This window comes from Littorina saxatilis, linkage group LG4, assembly GCF_037325665.1.
Source record: "Littorina saxatilis isolate snail1 linkage group LG4, US_GU_Lsax_2.0, whole genome shotgun sequence".
Taxonomy (NCBI): domain Eukaryota; kingdom Metazoa; phylum Mollusca; class Gastropoda; order Littorinimorpha; family Littorinidae; genus Littorina; species Littorina saxatilis.
The window spans coordinates 30,167,371-30,187,779 of record NC_090248.1 but is presented as its reverse complement, the minus strand read 5'-3'; the positions used below and the strand labels follow the sequence as shown (position 1 = coordinate 30,187,779).

The window sequence follows — 20,409 nt, the reverse complement described above, 5'->3', positions numbered from 1 at the left end:
GGGTATTAGTATCACTTTTGTTATTGTTCAAACTTGTCCTTATCGTCAATTTGCTGTTTTGTGGTTGCTCTTTTCTTTGTATTGGTTCATTCATCTTTGTATATTTAATCAGAGTCTTCAATGGCTGGATCATCCTTTGGAATGTTTAATTGATTTTGTCTCATTTTTGCTTCATTTTGCATGGCCTGTACACACAGGCAAATGTGATTTATATGTTTACACAACCATTGGATTGTGGTGTTTCTGACATGATCATACCTTAAACGGTTAAGTTACCTGAGAAGTTGTCGCAATTTGTGCTTTTCCGAATCTTGCTTTTGCTCAAATCCAGTCACTTCAGCTTATGTCAGCGTGACAAAGGTTTTGATATGTTTCAAAAATGTCATGTTTGCCTTTTTTAGTTGAACATACTGCTGGGAATAAACATACCCAGTCATTTTGATCTTGATTTATGAACATGATCTTGAAAAATAAACGTATTTTGACTTTTTTAATAGAAATCTGGATTCTGCATTTTTAGTTAATCGAATGGCTTTGTTTTTATTGGAGATAGATGCTTTTTTTAACATATGAATTACTTACTGAGCTCAGGCACTCCGGCATTTGTTTTATGTGAGGAGAAACTCTTCATCTGTTTGTGCTACAGAAGAGATAGCTGTAGAGTGTTATTGAATTGTTTCAAATATTTGATGATTCCCACGTTGTATAATTACCACATATTTTCAGTGTACATCTTTTTTTTTCCTGCGGAAATTTTGTCTGCCATGCAATCACAGAAGAGAAAGGTACATCTACGATGTAAAATTTTGATTTACGGCAATTTTTTTCCATTGTCTGTTGATGCAGTATGTCCAGCAAATATTTTTAAAAATTGTTTTAAAGGCAAGCACATTTTTTTCCCTCATAATACAATATAATAATATATGCAAAGTAAGTCAAAATTATGACAAAACAAGTCGCGTAAGGCGAAAATACGACATTTAGTCAAGCTGTCGAACTCACAGAATGAAACTGAAGGCACTGCAATTTTTCAGCAAGACCGTATACTCGTAGCATCGTCAGTCCACCGCTCGTGGCAAAGGCAGTGAAATTGACAAGAAGAGCGGGGTAGTAGTTGCGCTGAGAAGGATAGCACGCTTTTCTGTACCTCTCTTCGTTTTAACTTCCTGAGCGTGTTTTTAATCCAAACATATCATATCCATATGTTTTTGGAATCGGGAACCGACAAGGAATACGAATTTTAAATTGATTTCAAAAATTTAATTTTGATCATGATTTTTATATTTTTAATTTTCAGAGCTTGTTTTTAATCCAAATATAACATATTTATATGTTTTTGGAATCAGAAAATGATGAAGAATAAGATGAACGTAAATTTGGATCGTTTTATAAAAAATTTTTTTTTTACAATTTTCAGATTTTTAATGACCAAAGTCATTAATTAATTTTAAAGCCACCAAGCTGAAATGCAATACCGAAGTCCGGCCTTTGTCGAAGATTGCTTGGCCAAAATTTCAATCAATTTGATTGAAAAATGAGGGTGTGACAGTGCCGCCTCAACTTTTACAAAAAGCCGGATATGACGTCATCAAAGACATTTATCGAAAAAAAGAAAAAAACGTCCGGGGATATCATTCCCAGGAACTCTCATGTAAAATTTCATAAAGATCGGTCAAGTGGTTTAGTCTCAATCGCTCTACACACACACACACACACACACACCACGACCCTCGTCTCGATTCCCCCTCTATGTTAAAACATTTAGTCAAAACTTGACTAAATGTAAAAAGAGGGGTAAAAGCTGAAACAACTATGTCACACTTGTTCATGAGGGTTGCCAGAATACTAACAAAAAACATCTTGTTAGGCTTATTCAGTTCCTATCTACATATTTGCAAACAGTCAAGTTGTTACAGATTTTATCAGAATTTCAACCTTTTAATTCCTTTTTAAAAAATGTTTTAACCAATGATGGGTTGATTTTAAATTTATAAATGATATCAGAATATAAACAGTTCAGAGGAAAGAGTTTTTCGTGAGAATTTTGTATTCTTTTTGAGGGCTGTTGGCGAGATGACAGTGGAAGTTACTTTGGACGTGACAGGCGCAGTGGCGTGGTGGTAAGACGTCGGCCTCCTAATCGGGAGGTCGTGAGTTTGAATCCCGGTCGCTGCCGCCTGGTGGGTTAAGAGTGGAGATTTTTCCGATCTCCCAGGTCAACTTATGTGCAGACCTGCTAGTTACTTAACTCCCTTCGTGTGTACACGCAAGCACAAGACCAAGTGCGCATGGAAAAGATCCTGTAATCCATGTCAGAGTTCGGTGGGTTATAGAAACACGAAAATACCCTGCATGCTTCCTCCGAAAGCGGCGTATGGCGGGGTAAAAACGGTCATACACGTAAAAATCCACTCGTGCTAAAAACATGAGTGAACGTGGGAGTCTAAGCCCATGAACGAAGAAGGAGACTTTGGACGTAACATTAAATTGAGCAGTTGGACAGTTTGTGAATGTGTGTATGTGTACGCATGTGTGTATGTGCCTGTGTCTTTTTCAATGCGTGATGAGTTAAGCCTTTTTGTATTGTTCTATTCATTATCTTTCATGTAGTCTTTCATTGGTGTACAGTTATTATTGGTAACAGTGTTTCACCTGTGTTTAATTAACTCAGCATTTCTTGACCTGAACATTGTCAATATCACAATTCCTTGATAATCAAAATTTAAATCATACTACCTGTGTAAGTCATTAAATTAAAAACAGAAACCTGTATGGGTTTTTTGACGTTTGTGAAATAAGACATACACATGTACTAATTTTTTTCAGACTATATCATTCTTTATCCTATTGGCTTGGAGAGGCTTAGAGACACAGTGTTCTGAGACTTGTATTTATAATACATATTTAATTTCTCCGATTTATTTATCAAATTATTTGTTTCTTCATTTTAACTTTGTGCATTAACAAGTTTATCAAGGAATGTAGATAGATTTGATAATACATTTTTCAGGCCACATACTGCTGCAAGGTTTTATGGTAACTAGTAGTAACTAGTATGAGTGTGTTTTCTTCTTCACTCTATTTTTGAACTTCTGCACTTTATAAAGCTGACTGGTATGATGTGTATACAAATCAATGGTATGTTCTGTTGTTAGGCGAAAATCATTTTTATTGTGTTGCTTGTTTGCACCTTCAGAAGTGATAAAAGACAACTCTTGCATTCATGCTGCCTTCTGTTCATTTGTTCATATTTTTGACAGATTTTGGTACATAGTTTCACATTCCTTATAGATTGTAAGCACCCAATTTTTTGGGGTTAAAATTTACTTTTTCTTTAGGTTTTTACAACTATAGTCTTAACACATTTGTTCTCTTCCTTCCGTCTATTTCAAGCTGAGTGCCTATCTTTTAAGAAGGTAGTGATTTAAGCTCGTCATTGTTTTCAAGAATAAGAAATTCATGATGAAATATTTAGTCAATAGACGATGCTTAAAAATAACTGTCGGTTGGGTTATGGTAATGTTGCTCACCCTTGGAAATACTGTGGCAAACAAACCCACGTGGCAGTAAAATCGTGTGACATCGGAGTAAAAATTAGCTCTGTTTTTTCTGCACTGTCCACTCAGTATTATGCTTTTTCGTGCACAAGTTTGCACAATCAGAGCTGACTACCATGGCCGATGTGATTGCGTCCCTCAGTGGACCGATTGCTGTCCACCTGTGGAGACATGCTGCTTGCTAAGGACCGGCCTACAATGTTACTAGGGTTTGTTTTCCTCTTCCTCCACCCCCCCCCCCCCCCCCCCCCCCCCCCCAAAAAAAAAACTCCAGAGTTATTTCCAGAATTCTGCTATTCTCACTCTCTCAGAAAGCAGCCAGGATGTTCAGATTCTGTGTTTAAGTTGAATGATTACTGTAGCGTGAATAAAAATTTGATTAGATTTTTGACAGCTTACATGATGGGTTAAGGGTTACACAGAGAGGAAAGAAGTCTTATGAAAAAATAGTCTTTTCATTCCTTACAAGTGGGTGGAGCCGTTATCAGGCTTTGTGCTATAGAAAAGTGATTAATTATTATTATTATTATTTCAGCAGGATCAATTGGATGCTAAAAATGTCCGAGGCTTGTGAGATTAACACCTTGCATAGTATGTACATGCATCATTAAAACGTTACAGTGTTTCGGTGATAGCAAACAGAAGGATGTGTGGATTTGAAGAATCTGTTCTCATAATAACAGGTCTGGAAAATGTTGTTGTGTGAAACTTTTGTTGTCTTGGGTTGATTTGTAAGCAGTGGTGCGCTGTTTTGTTGACATCTTTTTGAGGCCTTGTTTGCTATTTTGTCGCTAAAGCCAAATGTTTCCCGAATGAGTCTTGTAACTTTTGTTGTACTTATGCTAGATGGTGGTGTGACATATTTGTTCTCTTGCCCAACCTCTCTGTAAAGGAATGCTGTAGAAAACACAAAAAAACATCCTCTGCTCATTAAAAATATGGGGATCTTAAATACAAAATGGCAAAAAATGGACATATCCTTCCTTGCCTCAACAAATACACAGTATCACACAAATTACAGAAGATGATAGCTCCATTTTCTTGTACATTTCTTGTATTCACGAGCTCAGTTTTAGAAAGGATCGATACTGCCATAGCATCTTTGAAAGTGAAAGTAAAACTTGTCATTTTCATGCACCGCAGTTCCCATTTCCAAGCTATTTTTAATCACCTTTCAGCAAGATATTCGTTATACATATCACAAGGGGTCTTCCTTCATTGGGGTTGGGGGAAGAGTTAAACACTCATATTTCTTAAGACAGAGGTTTTGTATATTGTTAGTGTACAGTTTCATGTTCTCATTCAGCATTAGGAGTGTACACATGCAGAGCGAGGAACGTTTTGAGTTCATTGTATTCAACACTTAAACTGTACCTTTGATTTTTGTTAAATCAGATCATCTTTGTACATATTTGCTGTTGATACAAGTTGGCGTGATACTTTAGTTGGATCAAGCAATGTTTTTGAACATATATCTTTGTACATTGTGCATTGAAAAAGACATGAGTGAATGCATTTTTACTTCATTAAACATGTAGTGTAAAACAGAATATATTTTCAAAATGTGCATTGGTTTGGCGTTTCAAGTAAAGTGTGAATACCGGCATGAAAGTGACACAATGCAAGTACATTGCACTTTGTTTTAAATACAAGGGGGGTTGTGGAAGTGCTTCGACTTCAAGCTTCTGGCAATGTCTCATAATAGGAAGGTTTCCGCCAGTTATCTCTGAGGTTTTGGGTGCTTAGAGAGTACCTTGCCCCTTGCGGGGGCATAAAACATCGAGGTCACAAGCAGGGTCAAGGGGAAGGTCGGCTGGGCGGACAGGAGTATGACGGCTTACTAGTGCCAAAACCTGGTGTTACCCATTATCACGTGATAATTACTAATTAACGCTGTCAGTTACTGTTTTCATCTGTTAGTTACTCATTTCCACGGGAAAATTACTAATTTTTAGTGTTGGCACTAGCAATCCGTCAGGAAGTGAGCCAAAACTAAAAATTAGTAATTAACAGGTGAAAGTTAGTAATTTTTCCGGAAAAATTAGTAATTTTCCCGGGAAAATTAGTAATTAACACGTGAAAATGGTAATTATCAAGGGAAAATTACTATTTTTCCCTTGATAATTACAATGAGGTTTTGGCACTAGTAAGCCGTCATACAGGAGACTACAATAGGAAGGTTTCCGCCAGTTATCTCTCTTCGAGGTTTTGGGTGCTTAGAGTACCGTGCCCCTTGCGGGGGCATAAAACATCGAGGTCACAAGCAGGGTCAAGGGGAAGGTCGCTGGGCGGACAGGAGACTATTACAATGACATATGCATACTGCAATCTTTCATTGGCAAAGACACAGAATTCCATGCATCTCTAAGTTTCCTCGGCAATGAAAAGAGCTCTTAAAGCTGTCGTCTATTTATGACTATACGGGGCTATGTGTTTGACTAGATAGGGCTCAAAATCCTGTACAGATATCTGTACAGCGAAGGGCATCCTTGCAGCGTAGGTCGAGTTTCAGGCCGCCTCTGCTGTACAGGATTCTCAGCTCTATATTTTCAAACTAGTAGCCCAGGATAGTTATAAATAAACGACAGCTTTAAAGAACACTTGTACCCGTGCATGTTTACTTGCCTGTCATGGAGCTCGGAAAAAGGGAGTTTAGAGCCATGATGTAAACAAATCTCAAAGGGTTGTTATGTTTCTCACATCTACTGCACATTGTGGGATTAATGTTTTGTAAAGATAGCTTCCAAAACGAGTACTTAGAACTGGTACAATCAAATAAAATTGGGTCGACAGATCTTCAAAGAGGACACCCGCCCAGACCGACAGGGGATTGATGTTACTGCAACAAATGTTGCTGCTGTTGAAAAGTTTTCAAGAGTTGATGCATGTAAAAGACACATCGATAATTGAAACAGCACAAGCATCTAAGGTGGGTGCCCTGATGCTCTTCCTGGTGTACAAATGAGGGTACATCTTGAATGGTGCATACAAATGCTCTCCAAGTGTCACTATAGAGAGTAAGGCTTTTGGAAAGGCTGTCAGACAATGGGGATTTGGGTCTATCAAATCTGACCCCCGGACAGCCGTTTGGATGTTCCTGAACAGCTCCACCTCTATTAAATATTGATGATCTTGGAACACTTATAAGGACAACTAGCTATCGCCACAGTTCTAGTAGGGAAGCAGCGTACAGTTACCTTAGAGATGTACATGTACATGCATCCTTTCCTGCCCATGGTGTTTAAAGCTTGGTGCCGAACACGGGTACTTGAGGGTTGATGCCTGAACACCATGGCAATGTCCCATTTTACATATCTTCCAAATCAAATTTCTAACAGCTTCATATTTTCAGCTTAATTGGCCCATTACGTTTTCCTGGGTTTTTTTATGTAAAGAAAAAGCTCCAAGGAACCTGTAATGAGAGCCCGGATGCTGCTGTCCAAGTGTTAGCGAGGTTCATTTAGGGTATCGGCAAAAACACTCTGGCCAACGTGTTTGAAAGGGATTTCTTCAAAAGGTCAAAGTGTATCGCAGCTCTGGAAGGATCCTTCAGGAAAATGGCGTGATCAAATTAACGGTGAACTGTGCGATATGAGATTCTAAGGACTTTCAGAATAGCACAGCTCCTGGCTGATATCACAACCTTCTGTCATCCATTTCACATCACCAGGAATTAATCTAATTTTTAGAGCGAACCCTTACCGAAATCTAACTTCTTCAAAGTTGTGCGTTTTCTGATGCTTTATTTTTCAAACAAAGAGTACAAATGCCAAAAAAGAGCAAATCAAAATTCAAAGGAAATAAATCAACAAACTGTCAAACCAAGACAAAACAAAATCAAATCAGTGTACTTATTTAGTACTCACAAAATACATTGTATTCCAAGAAAGGAAAAAACATGGACAGTTTGAAGCTTTGCCTGATCAGACTTGACTCAGCAAACTAGATCTTTAAAATGAAATAGTAAGCTACATGTAGTCATTAACAGGTACTCCTTACCAATGTGAAACTCAAAAGGATTATAAACTAGGCACACATTTATCATGAGAATACCATCTTTTACTTGCATGAAAAACTGAAAATTTACCATGAGAATGTAGTCTATTGCCCATGTGAAAACTGAAAATGATTATAAACTCTGCTCATTGCATTTCACTGAATTAAACATTGTAAAACAAAAGTAACCTACAGAATAAGAATCTATGTTGGTTTTGTTTAAAAAAAACTTAGCTTAGCCATACCAACTAGGCTAAGGCTGTTTCAGTTCCTTTCACCAGAGGCTGTGGCTGTCGGAGTCTTTGATCATGCAGACTTAAAACATTAATTAAAATGGCCATTCCACATTCGTTTTTTGACGGTTCATAAATAAAAAGTGGGCATGAACTGTTCAAATACAGCATTTGGAATGCTTATTTGAAGGGCAATAAATACTGACGCTATAAGTTAAAATTAAAAGCTGATTCGTTGCAGTAATAAATGTACATTTCATGCACTGAAGATAGTCTGTAAAACCTTGTAAATTTACATGCAGACATGACTATTACAGTAAACTTTGCAAACATTTTGCAAACATTTTGCAATGTGCAATGCCTTTTGTGCCCTTTAGTGTAGGATGTAAAAATTTTCCATGTGTTCATGCAGGCTCCGTGAGTAAAAGCAAGTGGCTGTTCTACTGTTCTTGAATGTAAAAAGAAATGGCAAAATCATCAAGATGACATGTAAAACAGAAGCGAAGCAGATAAAAAGTAGTGATAAGCATGCAGTACTACAACTCTAAAAGAAAGTTTCCAAGAACTCGGACCTCGTACTGGTGCAAAAGCCATTTCGTTGTCAAATGGCAACAAATTTAACACAAATATCTCTGATATTAATCACTATGATTCAGTTATCTTGCATTCAGGAGAAAAAGAAATAAAGCTCACAGAACTATAATCAAAGAAACAGGTGTCAATGAGATTGGGGGGGTGCACTGAAGACAAATTCTGTCAAGTTCAGCGGGAAAAAACACACGTAACTGCAGTCAACTGAAAACTAGACACATTTATTTTGTACAAAATAAAAAAAAGTGCATTTTTATGACAAACTGTGGAAGAGAATAGGAAGAAAAAGTACAAAACAGTAATGACACACAAACAAAAAAGGCCTGTACATGTATAATGTAAACATGTACGTTTTGCAAATTCTTCACATATGAAAGTAATAAGCAAAAGAACATCAAACAGACTGAAACAAATTAGTCAACCTAATGGTTCTTTCTTTATTTCTTTATTTGGTGTTTAACGTCATTTTCAACCACGAAGGTTATATCGCGACGGGGAAAGGGGGGAGATGGGATAGAGCCACTTGTCAATTGTTTCTTGTTCACAAAAGCACTAATCAAAAATTTGCTCCAGGGGCTTGCAACGTAGTACAATATATTACCTTACTGGGAGAATGCAAGTTTCCAGTACAAAGGACTTAACATTTCTTACATACTGCTTGACTAAAATCTTTACAAACATTGACTATATTCTATACAAGAAACACTTAACAAGGGTAAAAGGAGAAACAGAATCCGTTAGTCGCCTCTTACGACATGCTGGGGAGCATCGGGTAAATTCTTCCCCCTAACCCGCGGGAGGTAGTCAACCTAATGGTCACAAATAAATAATTGAAAGACATCAAGTTCAAAAGTGTAAAACAATGAGACACATACAGAATAAAAGAGTAAGATACGAGAAGCATATAAGAAAAAAGTCCAGCTTTTCCATTAAAAAATAAATAATTGGAAAGGTTTGTTAGCTTCAACAGCACTTCATTCATTTTGCTTGCTGTTTTAAATTCTTCACCGACAAAAAAATCTGAATCAAATTATATACAATGTCCAATGTTTACTCTGTATCAAAAGGTAAACTATCAAATTCCATTTTTAGAGGTAGGCACTATACGCCAAGAGAAGAAAAAAAGCAGGAATGACAATTTACGTTGCACAGATAGTTGTGAGGACAATATTACATAGAATAAACCAACCTCAAACAGACTTTGCAATTGCATTCAAAAGGAATCAGGTAAAAACAAATAATGTACAATGTAGGACACAAAAACAATGATTTGCAAAGAAAACCTTTTTTTCACTTCAAAAATACTCAATTGTAAATGCTTTCGATTTCATTTCACTGTTGGCTAATGAGCATTGACCAACAATAACATTTGTAAAGAAAATAAATAGAAAGACAAATCATTAACAAGGTATAAACATCTTGCTCTAAAAAAAACAAAAGCAGAACTTAACAATGAGTAGGGAATTTTACAACAGTGATCTTCCACTATATCGTGGTATTTGGGGTCCAAAGAATCGCACCGTGATATACACGTTAGGGGGAGGGAGAGAGGGGGGAAGGGAGAGGGAGGGAGGGAGAGAGAGGGGGGGGGAGATGATTCCAACTGACTTTTTGTCCTCCGAGTCTAGTAACAGGCAGAGGGGTGTAAGTGTCAAGTTTGATATGTGACGGAGGACAGGTTCTTGAAACCTTGACAGTAGACAAGTTAACAAGAAAAAAAATCGCTGACATTGAAAAACGGTCAGTCTCGTTTTTTGGCAGGTTCAAAAAATGTCATTGCGATATAGCCGAATTTGTTATGTAGTGGAACGTGATATAGTGGAAGTTTCCTGAAAAGTTCAAAATAGGTCAATTATCACAAACTGTAAATATGCACAATGGAGGCAAGAACACAAAATTGGCCACAAAAATGTCGGTCATTTCCTCATAAACAAGAATATTTTTTCCTTCTGTCAGTTCTGAACAAATCCATGGAGAATCTAGGTAACAAACAACCCTCTGCTGCAGCAACAGAGCTATACACTACAAAAACAATGGTGAGTTATCCTCCTCACTGATTTCTTCTGCAACTTTGGTAGTAAATGGGTGAAAAACATTTTGCCCTTTACTTTTTTTTTCTTTTTACTCTTGCAGATCACCAGAAACTTCTACAGGGAAAAAAAGCACTAGAAAGCACCGAACATGCCAGAAGACTAAGAAACTCGTTGCACTTAATTCGACCATTTGTATCTATAGCATCAGGTTGACACTTCTCTTCATGCCATTTAAAAAGTAGAGTATAACGTAAGTATTACTGCAGTTCTGAAATGTATAATGGCACTGAGTCTCTTTTACAGGCACTTGGGATCCGGTTGTGTGAATATATTTCACACAGCAATAATTCAGTTGCAACAAAATATTATGAAATATCACAATTCCTGAGTTTGAGAACACAAAGGGATGTAAATGCCTAATAGTTGTTCAGGTTTTCTGAGCAATGTTACTACAAGGGTACAGTGTCCCATGGTGGGAATTAAGTGCCACACATCTTTAAAGCAGTGTCATTTCACACATACAGTCGTCTTGATGCTTGAGGGGAGTGGATTTTGTTGTCACAATATCCAGGCTGGGCCACAAAAGCATTGACATTATTGCACTGAGCAGGAGTTCTTAAAGAGTTCTGTGTAGGCAGTTCTCGCTGTCAGTCAGTGTTCACAGGTTTATGCTGTTGGTACAGTTTACCAGCTTTTGAAGCAGTAACTGTACACCGGGACGGAGTTCTTGGTGTTCCATCTGAAAAGTTTGAGAGGTCACAGTGTCCAGGGGGCTTTACCACCAAAGCAGGAACATTACATTGGAACTGAGTTCTTGGTGTTCCATCTGAAAAGTTTGAGGGGTCACACAGTGTCCAGGGGGCTTCGCCATCAGAGCAGGAACATTACATTGGAACAGAGTTCTTGGTGTTCCATCTGAAAAGTTTGAGGGGTCACACAGTGTCCAGGCTTTGCCACCAAAGCAGGAACATTACATTGGAACAGAGTTCTTGGTGTTCCATCTGAACAGTTTGAGGGGTCGTACATTGTCCAGGCTTTGCGACCAGAGCAGGGACATATTACATTCGGACGGAGTTATTGGTTTCCAAATGCACTGTTCGTGGTGTCACCTGGTTCCCAACTGGGCTGCCAGTAGAAGTTTTTAAAGCACATGGGGACGGTGTTCTTGGTGTTGCGTGTGAGCGGTTTGTGGTGTTGCATGGTGTCCAGGTTTTGCCACCAGAGCAGGGACGTTACATGGGGACGGTGTTCTTGATGTTGCGTGTGAGCGGTTTGTGGTGTCGCATGGTGTCCAGGAAGTTGTGCCACCAGAGCAAGGACGTTACATGGGGACAGTGTTCTTGGTGTTGCGTGTGAGCGGTTTGTGGTGTCGCATGGTGTCCAGGAAGTTGTGCCACCAGAGCAGGGACGTTACATGGGGACGGTGTTCTTGATGTTGCGTGTGAGTGGTTTGTGGTGTGCAGGTTTTGCCACCAGAACAGAGACGTTACTTGGGGACGGTGTTCTTAATGTTGCGTGTGAGCGGTTTGTGGTGTCGCATGGTGTCCAGGAAGTTGTGCCACCAGAGCAGGGACGTTACATGGGGACGGTGTTCTTGATGTTGCGTGTGAGCGGTTTGTGGTGTCGCATGGTGTCCAGGAAGTTGTGCCACCAGAGCAGGGACGTTACATGGGGACGGTGTTCTTGATGTTGCGTGTGAGTGGTTTGTGGTGTCCAGGTTTTGCCACCAGAACAGAGACGTTACATGGGGACGGTGTTCTTAATGTTGCGTGTGAGCGGTTTGTGGTGTCGCATGGTGTCCAGGAAGTTGTGCCACCAGAGCAGGGACGTTACATGGGGACGGTGTTCTTGATGTTGCATGCGAGCGGTTTGTGGTGTCGCATGGTGTCCAGGAAGTTGTGCCACCAGAGCAGGGACGTTACATGGGGACGGTGTTCTTGATGTTGCATGCGAGCGGTTTGTGGTGTCGCATGGTGTCCAGGAAGTTGTGCCACCAGAGCAGGGACGTTACATGGGGACGGTGTTCTTGGTGTTGCGTGTGAGCGGTTTGTGGTGTCGCATGGTGTCCAGGAAGTTGTGCCACCAGAGCAGGGACGTCACATGGGGACGGAGTTCTTGGTGTTGCGTGTGAGCGGTTTGTGGTGTCGCATGGTGTCCAGGTTGTGCTGCCAGTACCAGCAGGTGCGGCAGAAGTAGCGGAAACACTGCAGCTCACGGCAGAAGTACGGCCCTTGCTGGATGGCACATAGGCTGCAGATGGCATCTTCTAGGTACGGATCCACTTGAATCTGCAGAGTAGGTCAGGATAAGGATAAGGTATTGCATCGTCCTGTGAGGTTATCCTCACTGAAATTTGGGCTGCTTTCTCACTGGGGAAAGTGAGCTGCCTTACAGTACAGTGCTACCAAATATTTATTTTTTTCTGCAAGCTTGTTTCCAATCCTTGAGACTTTAGCTGTGAACTTGGGATCTTCATCATGCATATGCTTGCACACCCAGATGTTCAGACACACCGAGGAGAGTCTGCACAAAGTTGACTCTAGGAAATAAATCCAAAATTTTAATAATAAATTTTCATTTAATTAATATACTTACCCAACTCACATATAGCAATTAACTCTAGTTCAGTGCTGGTAACGCTGTACGCGTTCCCCTTGGTAACAAGGGAGACCACCCTAAAAAAGAGTGATCCATCCCATAATATCAGACCGATGTCCGGTCCAACATCCGTATGCGTGCGCATACGCCGCCATTTGTATCATTCGAACGAAGCCCAACTCACTACTTTTTTAGAACCCAATACCACCACAGCGGGGAGGCGGGAGGGTTTAACACTTTCGTGACGGGAGGCGACTATATTAGTAATAACGCTGCAACGCCCACGGACGGGAAGCGACTATTTTAGTATTAGACATACAAGGTACACGACTCGTGATTGCTTCCCGGTTTTTGAAGCTTGCAGTAAATTGAGTTGTTTCCCTTGATACACGTGGTTTTCTCTTCCGGCTTGATCAAATTAATGCAGATTTGCGTGGTGTTTTCGAACAAAAAAAATGAATCGAAGGCGAGCCTTGTCACGGGAGGAGATTCTCCGGATGTTGGATCTTGAGGATCCTGTAGATCATGATACATCGTGTCGTTTTAGCCTCAAGAAAGCGATAATAGCAGTGATATTGAGGAAGAAACAGTCCCGTTGTTGCTAGTACGAGTCGGCAACTACACGTGGTAGGGGGTGATACTGCTAGACGAACATGTATCTCGGAATCGTGCAGGAGCTATGGGGGCGTGGCAGCACTGATAACAATGGATGGCTGGAGCCTTCAAATCCTTTTGGAATTGTTCATAGGTGGACAGTTGGTACTTTGTTGTGAAAATGTGACTTATATTCAATATGGATTACCTAGACATCATTTGGTGAGTGTTACAGTTTTGTTTCATTTGAGTCAGGATGCTGTGAGTGAATGCGTGATTTGCTTGTTTTTTTCTTTGTACTGTCTCCTTATTTCTGTGTACAATGTTAACAATATTTCAGCTAATTCATAGGTTTTACACCTTGTTTGGTTATAACATTATTAATAATACTTTCTGTTAAAAAATAACTTTTAAAAAAAGCAGTGGAAAATAAAACACACACAAAAAAACGTTAAAAAACACAAATTATCCCCCTTTCACCCCCCTTTCACCCCCCTTTGCTAAAACAAATCGCGTGACAAACTTATAAATAGCACGACTGAACGGGGCATCCATTTTTGAATTAGTACACAAAATTTGGTGGTGATTGGACTTAATTCAAGCTTGCTAGACAGATTTCTTTACAGTTACTGATTTTTGGGAAGTTTCTTGGTGGCAAGCTTGGGCAGGCAGGACGTTAACGCCGTGGCAGTGCTAGTCACAATAGTGTTAAACGATGTGAGTTGGGTAAGTATATTAATTAAATGAAAATTTATTATTAAAATTTTGGATTAAATTACATATTATTACCCAACTCACATATAGCAGATTGCTACTATAGGTGGTGGGTACTTACCAAAAACTAGGCATGCAGGACTTGTCCCGCCGCTACCATGGCAGGCAGCGCGGAGCTCCCATCCTGTCTTACAGAAGCGACGTCTCTGAGGTAAAAATTGACGAAGATGTCCTCAGAGCGCCAGTACGCAGCTTCCAGTACCTCGGCTAGCTTGCCGGACCGAAGAACTGCCACTGAGGATGCCCAGGCTCTCGCCTCATGGGTTCTAGCCGCGGTGAGAGGCAACACTGCCCTAATATCACCCGACTGCACTTGCCACCAGGCATATGCTCGTTTGATCAGAGTGGAGATCCATTTGGCCAGAGTCACCTTAGCTATATCCTTACACCTAGCCGTGTTTAAAGATATGAAAAGAAGCTTTTGACCTTCTGACCTAACAGGCCGAGTTCGAGACAGGTAACATCGGAGAGCTCTCACAGGACAATTTGCAATATCGGGATCTCCAGGAGCCAAAATCTTGCTCAAGGGTGGGATGCGCAAGATTGGAGAAAGCTGGCCAGGTTTCTGGTTTTTCGCGAGAAAACCGGGAACAAATTTGAGAGAAATGGAACCATCCTTCTCGAACGCAATATCCTTGTCTAAACCCGACAAAGAGTGCACCTCACTACCTCTCCTCGAAGTAGAGAGAAGCGTTAAAAACACAGTCTTACGCGTCAAATCGGCCAAACTGGCTGACAAAAGAGGCTCGAACTCATCCGAGGCTAAGAAACGTAAGACCAGGAACAAATCCCATGCAGGGAGAAGCGATTTTGAACGAGCTGCTAAAAGGGCAGCCCCCTTAATAACACTAGCGATAACCCCTCCGAGCGAAATTTTGTGGCCTAATTGCGCGAGGGTCGAAGAGATCGCCGACCTCCGGACCCTAATAGAAGAGGGAGAAGCCCCCTGATCAGCCAACCAAGACAGATGGTTGGCTACATGAATAGACCTAGGTGAAAGAGGTTTAACCCCGTTAAGCGCGCACCACCTAGACCAAGAGGCCCAGTGCGATGAGTAAACCGAAGACGTCGATTTTCTATGTGCATGTCCAACGAATCTCAGAGTAGGGGAAGAGGCCCCTGCCCTACGCAAAGCGCTTCGGACAGAATCCACGCGTGGAGGGCCAGGATCTGTGGGTTCTCGTGCTGAACGCCTGACCGAGGCTGCACGAGATCTCCTCTTTTCAGGGCGAGAGGGATCGGGGGCCGAACTGCTAGACGCAGTAGGTCGGGAAACCAGTGCTGGCTTGGCCACAGAGGAGCGACCAGAACCAGCGTTGGTTTCTCTAAGTCCACTTTCCTGAGGACTTTGCCTAAGAGGCAGAACGGAGGGAAAGCGTACGCCGGAAGATTTGACCAATCCACTTCCAGCGCATTCACCTTCCAGGCCAGAGGATCCGGGAAGGGGGACACAAAGAGAGGAAGTCTCGCCGAAAACCTCGTCGCAAAGAGATCTATCTTGGGCTTGTCGATCTGCGACCAAAGCCGCTGCAAGGACTGGTGTGTGAGAGTCCACTCTGAATGAACAATCCTGTCCCCTCTGCTCAAAGTGTCTGCAAGGACGTTCAGACTGCCCTTCAAGTACACTGCTGACAACAGAATGTGCTGGGCGTGACACCACTTGAGAATGCGACATGCAATGTCGGAAAGACTGTGAGACCGAGTCCCCCCCTGCTTGTTCACATACGACGCCACAGACATGTTGTCGGTGTGAAGACGTACATGACTGCCCTCCAGGAAAGGCTTGAACGCTAGAAGCGCCAGGGAAACGGCCTCCAACTCCAGTACATTGATATGTAGGGAGGCCTGAGAGCAATCCCAAAGTCCCGAAACCATGTGCTCGTCCAGATGAGCACCCCACCCCGTCAGAGATGCGTCCGTAAACAACTCTCTCTCCGGCGGTGGACGAACAATGGGAACACCCCGGAACAAATCCGGAAGAAGCCAAACCCCTGTGGTCTGCTGAAACCAAGTTCCCAGAGCGATCGGAACACTCCAGTCCTGGGATGTCTGATCCCACCTTGACTGCAGGGAGGCCTGAAAAGGCCTCTTGTGAACCCTGCCCAACGGAATGAGGGAAGCCATGGATTCCATCTGACCCAGAACCGAAGTCAGAACCCTTGCACTGGCGTGATTCTCTCCGTAGAGAGACCGAATCAGACCCTGAAGCTTGTCGATCCGCCTTTGAGACGGACGGACAGACCACCGAAGTGTGTCGAATTCCATGCCCAGGTAAGTAAACGTCTGGGATGGTTCCAACTCGGATTTTGTCAGGTTGACAGAGAAACCCAGCTGTGCCGCCCGGCTCAGCACCCTGTGCGTATGAGCCTCGCAAAGCCCCCTGTTCTGGTGAAGGATTAACCAATCGTCCAGGTATGCTCTGAGACGGATGCCTTCCTGTCTCACAAGAGCGCAAAGCTGCCTGACCACAATCGTGAAAATCCACGGGGCTAAAGACAGGCCGAACGGCAGAGCCCTGACCTGGTAAGCTTTGCCGCCCCAAGGGAAGCGAAGCCACTTCCTGTCCGCGACATGTATGAGGACGTGAAAGTAAGCGTCTGTAAGATCGATCGACGTTGCCCAATCTCCCGGCCGTAAGGCCTCCCGAACCGAAGTTGGAGTTTCCATGGTAAACTTGATTACTCTCAGAAACTTGTTCAAAGGAGAAAGATCTAACACCGGCCTCCACGCCCCCGAGGCTTTCGGCACTACGAAAAGTCTGCCGTAAAACCCCGGTGACCGCGCGTCCAAGACCTCCTCTATAGCTTCCTTGAGCAGCAGAGCCGAGACCTCCTCCTGGACCGCGTTCCGTGCCACCAAATCCTTTGGCGCCCTGCAGGGCGGGATTATCCTGACCAGGGGAGCCTTCTGCCCTGACCAGAGAAGCCGGAACCCCGAACACACTATCCCCGTGACCCACTTGCTGGCCACCAGTTGCAGCCAGGAAGAAAGGGCCCTGGACGGGCCGCCCGCTACAACTAGCGCGGGGGCCACCGGGATGTGTTGTTCGGGGAAGTTTCATTGGGGGTGAGGCTTACGCCCCGACCCCCTAGAACCCCCGAAAGACTGACCCCTCTTAGGGTATGGAGCTCCACGCCCCCTACCCCTGGAGGAGAATGACTGCTTCTGGGCCTTCCCACCACCTGACGAAGACGTCTGAGGCTTAGCAGAAGAAAACGCCTGAGTCTGAGACTTGCCCTGAGGCTTCTGGAAGCCCTGTGAAGCCAGACGCGCGATCGCTACATCCCGCGCGTCCTGCGTCTCTTTCTGGAGTGCATCGAAAGACGCCTGCCCTAAGAGAGACCCCTCAGCAAAAGGGGAGACCTTCAGCCTCTCCACAGTCGCGGTGTCCCGAAATCTGGACCCCGTCAAGAAGGCTGACCTCCTTGAAAGAACTGTGTGCGTATACAGCCGGGCAGACAAAGCAACCTGTTCTCTAGTCACCTTGCCCAGAGTAGCCAGCAGTGTCGAAACATCTGTCGGCGACGCATCAAACCGAAATTCAAAAGGATCAAGAGATGTGGCAATCGATCTGGACAAAGATCTTTGCAGAGACTCCGACAAGGACGTGAGCTCCAGCAAAGACCTTCCAACTTCCTCCAAGGCTGAGAGAGAACCGTCAGTACATGGGACAACTCTATCCCTATTGTACCCATCTTCTCTCAAAGCAGCAAGTTCCGGCGTCACCGGAAGTGCCCCTGACGGCAGAGCAAAAGTGTCAATCAGACTCACAGGATAAGGGTTGAGCTTGAACTTCGGAACACCGGAAGCTGCTCGGGCCCCAGGTTGAGCCAGCCAAGAGACAACGTCTTCCGGAGCATCGCCGTGCTGAACCAACAACGGCACCGCCGGTTTGCGTTTACCACACAAGACGTTCGCCATTTCATAGGCAATAGTTGACGATTCCCGGAAGCGGAAGCGAGGCCGTTGCTCCTGTGCACTCCGGAAATCGTCAAAAGCAGACCGAGGTGGGTGAAGCTGAGCCTTGTCCTTCACCACCCCTTCCGGAAAATATCTGAACGCCGTTTCCGCCGCCAGCGCCACTGCGGCTGACAGCTTCACGGGCAAATTCAGTTGGGAATCCTCTACCACTGAGGCATCCCCGTCTTCCGCCCTACCCTCCGACTCGAGATCAAGCTCGGAGCCAGGAGGCAGAACATCAGACTGTTTATCGTCGGCAGTACCGACCACTTCCTGCCCCCCGGGCGGAAGAGGACTAAAACGGTCCCCGATATTCTCATAAAGAGACGTACGGAGGCGCTCGTCCTTTCGCTGCTCATAAGAACTCTCACGGCCTCCAACGCACGAGAGAGCCCCCTGAGCTCGCACACCGGCAAGCGGTGTAGACATACCTTGAACTGGTGTCACATTCAGAAGAGACACCAACTTGGTACCCCCATCCTGCGAAGCATGGACATCCGCCCGAGTCACAGTCGCCGAAGGCTTAGCGGAAGTCGAAGCCGGAACTGCAGGAGACTGCCGTACCTGTGCTAAGGAGAGAACATCAGAAACACCAGACGGAAGCGCTCGTAATTCCTCCCTAGTGGAAGATAATTCCGACGCAAGTGTCGAAACTTGAGCGCTCAAAGTCAACAATAAAGACGCAACTTCAGTTGGCGCTAACCCAGGGCAGCCATCTGAAGTTGAAGCAGAAGCAGAAGCAGAAGAAGAAGAAGCTTTGCCCGAAACACCACTCTTGCCAGAACGTAAACAAGCCTGACCGGAAGTTAAACTGACGTCTGCTAACACGGGAGATTTAACAGAAGTTGAATCGGAAGAAACAGACGCGGATTTTCCTGCGCCCTTCTCTCTCCTCGAGCTTCGTTTAGGAGGCGAATCGTCAGGCACCTGCCTCGAACTCGGCTTCCTTTTCACGCTATCAACAAGCGCAGCCTCCGCCATAGCAAAATAACTCACGAAAAATTTCAAAGAAAAACAATTTCAGAAAAATTTCACAAGTACAAAACGAGCGACGAAAACGTCGCTAAAGTTATAACAAAACGGAAAGATCTCACCACACAGCTAGGTAAAGGTGAACAGATAGGCGACGACCAAGGGGAGATGCCAAAGCCAAGGACTAAGGCGAAAAACTGCAAACAGCAGGAGCGTACATCAGAAGCGTCCTTCCCAGTTGAACCGCTGAGAGAGAATGATACAAATGGCGGCGTATGCGCACGCATACGGATGTTGGACCGGACATCGGTCTGATATTATGGGATGGATCACTCTTTTTTAGGGTGGTCTCCCTTGTTACCAAGGGGAACGCGTACAGCGTTACCAGCACTGAACTAGAGTTAATTGCTATATGTGAGTTGGGTAATAATATGTAATTTAATCCCTTGGTGACCGTGGGAGTCGAACCCATGCCGATAGTGACACACTGGTTCAGGCCACTGCCCCTGATGACACGCTCACTTAGGTAGTCTCAAAACTTTATCCCTGAGTACGCTAGTACTAGGGCTCAGCAGACTTTAATTGTGTGTCTGTCTGTCTTTCTCCACTTAACAGCTTATTGCTGGGAAACTACTGGGCGCAGTTCGTTCAAAAGTTGATACCAGGGTCCCCACTGGTTTTTAGAAACAAAATTCCATGACTTTTCCATGACTTTCCATGAGCCTCAATAACATTTTCCATGACTAGATCCACAGGTCGCCATTTCCGAACACGCAAACTTTTTACGTCTTGTCACTGCCAGTTTTGACACTGGCTTGCTTTGCACTGAATTTGAGTCAGTTTCTACGCAGTGTCTCTTCGACAAGCAAGTCAAGCATTTGCTACGCAGTCAGATTATCGGTAATGTTTGCTGGTCCTGTCATTTCACTAAACTGGACCAGCCACTGTTTGTATCCATCTGCACTTTCGTACATTCCGTTTCGTAACCGTCACTGTGACTTGACGAACTGTCATTTTTTTCACCGCGATACACAGTTCATTACTTCCTCGGTAATTCGTTCCAATTCCGCATACTTTTTTTTTGTCAAGAAACAAATCGAA

The 20,409-nt window shown here is 43.4% G+C and overlaps 1 protein-coding gene across 1 annotated transcript in view; it reads right to left on the bottom strand.

Annotated features, from left to right (window-relative positions):
* Positions 1–10,005: 10,005 nt before the first annotated feature.
* The window catches only part of LOC138965560 (cytoplasmic polyadenylation element-binding protein-like), a 28,172-nt gene continuing 17,768 nt past the window's right edge, over positions 10,006–20,409 (bottom strand). The window contains exon 11 of the mRNA XM_070337745.1: positions 10,006–12,698. Coding sequence (XP_070193846.1) covers positions 12,507–12,698 — 192 coding nt within the window. The 3' untranslated portion in view covers positions 10,006–12,506. The remainder of the gene's footprint in view (positions 12,699–20,409) is intronic.